General features: G+C 37.7%; 1 protein-coding gene across 1 annotated transcript in view; it reads left to right on the forward strand.

Moving 5' to 3' along the window:
- The window catches only part of LOC121317831 (transcriptional enhancer factor TEF-3-like), a 36,894-nt gene extending 33,951 nt beyond the window's left edge, over nt 1-2,943 (forward strand). The window contains exons 11-12 of the mRNA XM_041253932.1: nt 166-318; nt 1,274-2,943. Coding sequence (XP_041109866.1) covers nt 166-318; nt 1,274-1,387 — 267 coding nt within the window. The 3' untranslated portion in view covers nt 1,388-2,943. The remainder of the gene's footprint in view (nt 1-165; nt 319-1,273) is intronic.
- The last annotated feature ends 6,861 nt before the right edge of the window (nt 2,944-9,804 follow it).

Below are 9,804 nucleotides of genomic sequence, written 5' to 3' on the forward strand. Positions count from 1 at the left end.
CTTTAGTGGCTGCATAATTCAGGGTTCACTGTATTGCAGTATAAGAAACATTTTAAAAAATGAGATATGTCATCGAGAAATAGTTTTAAGTGTAACAGTAATGTAACTGTAGAAAACTACGGCTTTAAGTCACAAAGTATATATTTGTAATCTTTTCTTTGGTAGACGGAGTATGCTCGGTTTGAGAACGGGCACTATGTGTTTCGAATTCACCGCTCCCCTCTGTGTGAATACATGATCAACTTCATCCACAAACTCAAGCACCTCCCAGAGAAATACATGATGAACAGCGTCTTGGAGAATTTTACTATTCTGCAGGTGAGCGGTGTGTCAGGGGTCCAGGAATCACAAATAGTAGAAACTTTACAGTTGTAGAAAAATCTGCACAGCGTAAATACATCTGCATGAACTACAAGAGTCATTGCCATTAACGCACTTGAAGATCAATAGTCACAGTCATTTTAGTACTACAAATTACAAAAGTAAAACAAATTTAAACAAACGCACAATTGTACTGGACAAAACAAAAATAACACCAATTCCCTGGGACTGTTCCAATTACTATCCTTTTTACAAGGAAAAAACAAAACAAATAAATAAAGCTTTTTAGAATAAGTCTTTTTCAGTGTCTTCAAATCTCGGGATGTTTTGAGATTCATTATGTATATTATTTTGGAGTATAGACTCTCCTGATTGATAAAGTGTTCTCTCAATGGTCATCTTAAGAAGAGTGCTTGTAATTATCCATGAATGGGACTTTAAGCATGAACAGTTGTGAGTGACTAGTGACATAATCAAGGAAGAAGTAAAAGTAGCATAACAAATAATATAAAATACTATTTAATGGTGCCCTTTCCCATTCTTAAGTAGTAAATCATAGATGACCCCAATATTTGAAGACATTGAAAAAGACTGTAGTCAATATACTTGTTAATTAATTAATTGATTACGTTTCTTTTACTAATTCTAAACTATTTTAGATGTATACAGGGTGATTCATAATTTGCACAGCATTGTTTTCATTGTTTTCAATTCTACTTAAATGTTGACATCATTGAACAACCCTCTGGTGGTCAAAAGGTACATCACCTTGTATCTTTTTTCAGAGACATGTTTCCATTGCATATCATCATCCACACAATACTCCAAAAACCTGTATAATCACCCTGTATAAAAACAGAAGCTGTTTCATTAATAACGCTCCACTAAACATTTCTAAAGTAACGGTGAGCTGTTTTTTTTAATTTATTTATTTATTTTTTTTTTTTTGCAGGTGGTAACAAACCGAGACACACAAGAGACACTGCTGTGCATTGCTTATGTTTTTGAGGTGTCCACCAGCGAACATGGTGCCCAGCACCACATCTATAGACTGGTCAAGGACTAGGGGATTGGGAGATAAGACTGACCCCCTTCCAACTACTTCTACTACTGCTGCAACAAACACAACCTCCAGTCAAGAATGAATGTGTATTATTGGTACCTAAACTTTCCTGTAAACAAGACAATTGAACAATGCAAACATTTAAAGAGGATAACAAAATGACTGACCTTTTTACGGTGATTAAAAAAAAAAGACAAAGGAATTGCATGGACTGTTCTATGAATTTTCCAGTTTTTATCTGTTAGTTTTTTTTTTCTATTTTTGCATGTGGAACTGAGAAAAAGGGTTGTGGTCCCCCCGCCCCACAAAAATAATACTGTTAACAAATTGTTTTCTTGCAGTATTAACCTAGTACAGATAATGAATATGAAGGTGTTTTTTGGTCATCACAGTGATGATAGACAGAGCTCACTACATAGTGCATGGTGAGCTACAGAGAGGAGTCTCTGTCCAGATAAATTCCTTCAGTGTATTTTGCTGGATGGCCTACTGTAAGTGGATTATAGGTCATATAAAAGGATACTACTTAAAGTGATTGTAGCTAACGACATAATTCCATAAACTTTTTTTTTCACTTCCATTAGCTGCAAAGGCCTCAAATGTGCACTTTTGAAAGAAACACATGCTAGAGCAAACATGCATTTTCATTTTAAAACATGACAGCTGACACTACACACAGTGAAGGAAAGTTCTCCGGTTCTGTGACTTCCTCACATGAAGCCTGGTATTTGGGGTGAAAGCATAGCTGAATTGACCAAGGAAGTGCAATGCTATCTGAAAGCATGGCTTGCAGACACATTTTTTCAAGTTAATGTAGAACCAAATATTAAGTTTTTAATAAAAATCCAGGATAACTATAACATGTATTTCTTTCAAAATGGCACCTCTGGTGCCTATATAACACATGGAAGTGCACAACAGGTATGGTTTTTAAATTACCATATTGAGGCCAGCGCAACTTTAAGTTTTTATTATTATTATTTTTTTTACCAAAATTGATGTTTGAACTTGGATTGAGGGTTTTTCAGCGTGTCAGTTACGTGTCAATTATTGTGGCGCGCTCGAACAAGAGCTACTGTACACAGTGATGCCCAATACAGTAATGACTCTTCATGGATACCAGTCGAACTTTATGCTTTTGAAAGAAAAATAATGTTGCTTGCCGAAGAAAAGGGAAACCATGCAGCAGAACGTGAATTTGGGGCATCAGAGACATGTGTCAGAAGATGGAGACGCGAATGTGACAGAAAGTCAGGTTGGCCAAATTAAACAAAAGAAGGACAATAAAACTGACTGCCGTTCAATACTGTAAGTACTGTACTGTACATATTTTATTTTCCCATTTGTAATGTCGTTGGTGACTTCCTCTAATGCAATACCGTGTTCCATGCTGGCATCTAGAAATTAAAAGGTTTAACTGTAAATGATTGTGTTTTTTCATTGAATTAAATGCGACTTGAATTCAGAGATGACTTAAATGTGAGTAAAAAGGTTTTTTAAACTACAACCCTTTTAACAATGCTAAATTAGTACTGCTATACTACAGTAATACAATCTGTTAAACCTGTTAATCGAACCAGGCAACACACAGATATCTGTGTCTGTCTGTTAAAAATGACTATCATACTATTATTATTCAGTTTAAAATTTTATTTAAATGCTCAAAAATGTGTTTTAATCTTTTGCAATGAATGTTATCCAAGCGCAATCTGCTACTAGGGAAAGCATTCTTTATTGTTCAAAATTGTATTAGATTGTGGGTCCTATTCCCAGATCTTTAACTTGTGAATTATTTAAAGAATTAGTTTTTTTTTTTTTAGGTTTCATATATACAAAACTTCATTTAATCAATTAAAATGCTATTTAAGCAAAAACTCAGGTTAAAACCCACTTGACAGGTACTTCTTAAACACCTTGGATAAGACTGTATCATACATGCCAACAGTCCCTATATGGTCGGGGCTGTCCCGCTTTCCTACCAAATGTCCTGCGTCCCAATGCATAGGAATAAAGTCATGAAATTTACCCATAGAAAAAAAAAAATGTTCTGCACAGTAGTGTTAGTGAAAAACACACTGTGCTTTTTGTGCAGCTGACACATCTGCTCATCACTAACTTATACAAAGGGAAGAATGCTTCATTATGTCTTTTTAGTTTTTTACTATCATGATGGTCGTGTCGTGTTGAGTTGGAGGGGATACGTCTATTAAATGATGAGTGTTTTTGCATATGACCCCTTCCATGTGTATTTCCAGTTGATGTTTGTGAAACCAATTCATGTCAATGCACCTGACTCTCTTATCAGTGCAGAAACCACAAAGTGCGCGGTTACTGTTCAGAGTCAATACAAATGGCAAAAACAAAGTTTTAATTATGTCTGTACATATGTTTTCCAGTTGTAATACCTGCTTGACAGAACGTTTTGGTTTTATATTCAATTTAGTACATTATATTAAGTATTGTTTTAATACAAACTAAAAGACTCTTATAATCATAAAAACTAAAACTTGAGCAATGAAGCCATTACTTTTGATATAAACTGACAAAGTCTGCATAACTTTTATAGCTCTGAAGAAGCTGACAAAAGGGGTATCCAGGCATAATGTTATTGAGAGCTTTAGAACAAAGAAGCCTGTACATACTGACACTTATTAATTTAATTATTATTCCTCTGTAATACATGCTCTTTTGTATTAAATGTTTCTAAACACAGTGGTGAAAACATCATGATCAATAGTCCAATCAATAGTCCAATAGTGGCAGATAGAAGACAATGTTCTTGTGCTGAGTAGCTGAACCTAAACTGAGAAGAGTGGGAAAATATACCACCCAGGTTTGTCTTGAGGCTGTGATAACAGTCACATCAGGTTTGTCTTGAGGCTGTGATAATAGTCAGACCAGGTTTTATCGGTCAAGCTGGAAAAGGTACCATGATGCAACAGTTTATGTATAGTGTTATAATTAAAATAGTTACACTACCGGTCAAAAGTTTTAGAACACCCCCATTTTTCCAGTTTTTATTGAAATGTATGCAGTTCAAGTCCAGTGAATAACCTGAAATGGTACAAAGGTAAGCGGGAAACTGCCAAAGGTTAAAAAAAAAAAAGTTTAGGTTACCAAAAACTGAAAAATAATGTACATTTCAGAGTTATACAAACAGGCCTTTTCATTGGAACAAGTAATGGGTTAACAACTTACAGCTGTTCTGCAGCAATGGAAGTAAATTAAGCCTTGAAAGCTGATGCTAACAATTCCTACAGGTGTCCCAACTTTTGTTGATTACTTACAAACCCTCTGTCTGTATAAAAGCAGTGTTTGAACAGACTGTGTTATTACACCCTCTTAAGCATTATTTGGACAGTATTGTACTGCAGGAAGTAATATATTGCTATCATAATGGCAAGAAAAATGCAATTAACAAAGGAAGACAGACAGACCACTATAACCCTTAAAAGTGTAAGTCTTTCCTTTAGAGAAATTGTAAAGAAAGCCAAGGTGTCAGTGAGTACAGTTTCCTACACCATCAAAAGGCACTTGGAAACTGGAGGAAATTCTGACAGGAAGAGGTCTGGCAGACCCAAAGCCACAACAGAATCAGAAGTTTCTGAGAGTCAACAGCTTGCGTGATAGGCGGCTCACAGGACAACAGCTTCAAGCACAGCTTAACACTGGTCGAAGTAAGCAAGTCTCAGTTTCAACTGTGAAGAGAAGACTTCAAGCTGCAGGTTTGACAGGTTGAGTGGCAGTAAGAAAGCCATTGCTAAGATGGCAAAATAAGAAAAAGAGGCTTTCCTGGGCCATGAAGCACCGCCAGTGGATTACTGAAGACTGGAAGAAGGTCTTATGGACCGATGAATCAAAATTTGAAATCTTCGGTTCATCACGCAGGGTTTTTGCACACCGTCGAGTAGACGAAAGGATGGTTCCTCAGTGTGTGACACCAAATGTCAAACATGGAGGAGGAAGCGTGATGGTCTGGGGCTCTTTTGCTGGATCCAGAGTCGGCGACTTGCACAGAGTGAGTGGCACCCTGAACCAAAACGGCTACCACAGCATTTTGCAGCACCATGCAATACCCTCTGGTATACATCTAGTTGGTCAGGGGTTCATCCTACAGCAAGATAATGACCCAAAACATACCTCCAGGCTATGTCAGAACTACCTTAGAAGAAAAGAACAAGACGGTAGGCTTCAAATCATGGAATGGCCAGCACAGTCTCCAGACTTAAACCCCATCGAGCTGGTTTGGGATGAACTGGACAGAAGAGTGAAAGCAAAGCAACACACAAGTGCAACACATTTGTGGGAACTTCTGCAACAGTGTTGGGAAGAACATTCTGAACAATATTTGATTTCCATTGTAGAAAGAATGCCACGAGTGTGTTCGGCTGTTATATCTGCAAAAGGTGGCTACTTTGATGAGTAAAAAATTTAGATTACATTTTTTTAAACCAAACGATTCCATGATTTCTTTTTTTTTTTATCTCCAATTGTTTATTTAGACATTCAACTGCATAAATTTCAATAAAAACTGGAAAAATTGAGGTGTTCTAAAACTTTTGACCAGTAGTGTATATATCCTGAAAAACATGCAAAGAACCAAAGCAGAATGAAATGGAGCTATTCAGAAATTGATTTTAATCAGTGTTACCTTTTGATCACTATTTCAAATACAAGGGACCACCAATCAAGGCCACGTCTCTCTTAGTGTGAATCAGCCCAGGGAGGTGTGGTACTGAGCTGATCGCTTGTATTACTCGACTGCTCAAACCAGGTAATGTGACGCTTGTTCTGTAGGATAGCGCTTACGGTAAATCTGTGGATTAAGGGCACATTGCTGTAAGAACAATTACACATTTTAGCCATTAACCAAATATGAACTTTCAAAAACAATATTTTCTACCAGTCAACACAATGCCAGTGTTTGTAGCCCATCAAAGTTGCTGCCAGGTACATAGGGGCTCAGAGGAGAGGTTGGGAGGGCTACATTGGTCCCCGGGTCTGGGTTTGGATACCCCTGGTGTACAGTAACAGGAATAGTTTAGTGGTAAATCTGTGACAGTCTGACAGTGCTGTATTGGTAAACTGTATTATTGGCACAGGCCTGCCATTAGGTGCAGAGAAAGAGGCCCATAGCTGCTTTTCCCTTGTTCAGTTGAGCCCATTTAAAACCGGTTGCAAGATACTTGTCCTGATATTGCCACCAACAGTGCCGAGTTAAATGTGTAGTGCTTGAGCGATAAGGCTTTAAAAATCCTACTTTAGCCCGGAAATCCTGTGCAGAGCTCTGCTATAGGTGTTTCCTGTAAAATGTTATCCCCTTAGCATTGGCAAGACAAAATCAGGGTGCAATGCAAAATGACCATGCAGATTTATCTAGTGATGTACAGTAAAATATGCGGGGTCGTCTTCTCTTAAAAGCTAGTAAATCCAAAATTCATTCAGGTTTCACTGTACTCTACTTCATGATACTAGTAACATCAGACAAGCGGTTCTTTTATATAGATGGTCAATCAATACAGTTTTGATGCACTGGCGTTCAGTATGAAGTCCTTCTGAATAGGGCACTGACTCGTGTACTAATGCACATTGTGTAGATTGACTGTAGCTCTGCTGCCAACTTGTGTTGGAAGCATAAAGTAGCAGTTCAACATTGAGAGGAGCTTGCAGGTACTGGGTGGCCTCAATTGTCAAGCTTTTTGGTTTTATTTAAATAATAATAATTTAAGTCACATTTAGTTTTAAATAATTTTATTAAAAGAATAGGAAAAATGCAAGTTAGTTTTTTATCCAAAAATCACTGCCTCTATTAACACCTATTAGAACAGAAAGGGGGGCAGATGTGTATTATATAAATAAAGTTGGTTGTGTTTAACATGCTTGTTTTGGTGAATATTTACCCTCTCCGCACTGCCGAAATAATGCACAATAATCACGTGATTGTAAATTAAGTCAATGGCAATCACATTTTTTAAATGTATGTGGTGTGGATATGGTATCTGACTAATAAAGCCAACCATGTATCTTCTACTTCCAAATCTCTTAACAGTCTTTACCTCTAAATGAAGATAAGCATATTTTGGAGCTCAGTTATCCTCACATAGCTCTAGAGCCATCTGCTGGACAGCCCTGGTGCAGCCTCTTGCCTTTTATGACAAAGGTAGAAAAACTACACAAAGCCCTTTGATTTTATTTACCAATAACCTGTAATGTCCCAATTCAAATTTGTAATAATTGGACTGTATTTACTCCTTCTGAGCTGTCAGCCTCTGTAGTTCATGCCCCTAATTTCATGCAAGTCAGAATGTCTCTGACACATTAAGAGCAAATTAAAAGTGATAGTCAGTGAAACTGCTGTATTTAAATGGGATGTTGGTACTGGAACAAATTAATTCTGCTCTCATTTCTGCCCAGTTTAAAAGTGCATCATATTAAACAGTTTGTTTGTGAACTGTACAACTGTAACTCCTCCTAAAGAAGAAAAAAAAACATAAACCTGTTTGTTCAGAGGTGAGATGCACTGAAAATGATGGGAGAGCCACACATCTACACTTTCATGCCTATGACTGTAACCCTAACTTGTGGTCTTGTAATCCTATGCAGTCTAGATTCAACTGTTCTAAGCACCATATGGTCATGACAGTGCTTTTGTGCCCTCGGAGACGGGCCACGACTGTGTCACAGGCTCTACGAGCAGCTTTGATATATCTTATTGAGAGTTTGTGTCTTGAGGTAAACACCCATATGGTAATGGCTACATTTCATAGTTGAAAGGGAACCACTTAATTTTTTGCTTGGATCCCACTGAGTGTAGCCCTATGTCACTGTACATCTGGACCCTTATTAAGTAATTTCCCCCTTTGAAGCGAAAGGGTCAGTTTGCATGTCCAGTTTATACTGTCAGAGTCTCAATTCAAACCACCGTGCAAGCTGAAAAACAACACAGCCCTAAAACTAAGCACTAAGGACAGTTTTCTTTTACACAAACTTTTAGTTTGAAAGTTTGAAGTCGCTCACCTTAACAGATCAGGTCCTCACCAACCCAGATGTTAATAGCTACAATAATGACACGTGTGGACATGGATTTGATGCACACATACACACTCAAGCAAACACATGGCTGCATACAGAGTAGCATGTAGAGCATGTCACACACACACCATGTGCCACAGAATTTAAAAAAAACCAAAAACCTCCATGTGAGACACTTTCTAATAAGAATCCCATACAGTATTTATTCAGTTATATATTTCTTTGTTACATCAGATATTACAGTTACACACACTCCTCTGCCCTGCTGAAGCTGTGTACACAGAATACACATAAATGTCCTTCCAGCCTGGGAGACACAGCGGCAGCAGCAGCAGCCGCACAGGTTCTTGCACCTGCAGAGCTCAACAATAACAATCCCTTTCCTTACATTCTTTTCCATCCTGGGGAGCTTTTAAATTTCCAGTGTTTATTTTTAGAGCTAATTTGTATTAAACTATTTGTATCCGAAATCAGGGTCTGACTTACCTAAAGGCTGGAAGTCTGATCCACTTCCATGCTGCTCACATGCTGAGACTGAGAATGTTTATTATAAGAGCTGTCCTGAAAGGAGTAGTTTGAAACCACCAAAGCAGGGAATTTCCTCCCAGCTACTGTTTCATATTAGCCATGGCCTTTTTTTTTTATACTATCAGTATTTTAAAGTTTTAAAAATACAATAAAAACAAATACGGATAGTTGTGAAAAATAGTAATTTTGACTTTATATAGTCTTTTAATTGTAATTGAAGATTACTGTATAATGCCTCTGTACCGTTAGAATACAAACATAAATCATTTCTCCAGAATTACACGGTCCCTTTAGGATATTAGAGCTCTACTTTTGGCGTGGCAGCTTCTTTATCAGCTTCAAAACAACCTCACTAGACGCGTGTACAGTATGCCTGTATTTATTTGGGAATTATAATAAAAAATTAACATAGTTTTTATAAACCTCACAGACCACCTTGCCAGTCAGGCTCTCAGTAGAGCAGTCATTCTTCTAGACTGACGCTATGCTAACAAGACTTTGAATCTTGAAACTCTATAAACGAGTCATAGGAGCAGTAATACCCTTTGCTGTGGGCATTTCTCTTGGATTTGGCACTAACCGATGTGGTAAATTACCTTGCTTGAATGCCTAGGGTAAGTTTTCCATAAGACTATTTTAAAGAGACATTGCCAAGCCCCTTGAGGAATGGACAGTGAGCTTTCCTAGAGGGGGCAAGTTGGCAGTCTTGTGTCTGCTATCCATTTGGACAGCCTCTGTTTAGACATGGGATTTAGCCCCATAGCAAAAATTGTTTGGACTGCCTCCAACTTTTCGTCACGTTTAGCCTCCAGCGAGGAACAATGTACTTATGCCCCACCAAGAAGTGAGTTCCTAGGACA

Source organism: Polyodon spathula, chromosome 7 (assembly GCF_017654505.1).
Source record: "Polyodon spathula isolate WHYD16114869_AA chromosome 7, ASM1765450v1, whole genome shotgun sequence".
Lineage (NCBI taxonomy): Eukaryota > Metazoa > Chordata > Actinopteri > Acipenseriformes > Polyodontidae > Polyodon > Polyodon spathula.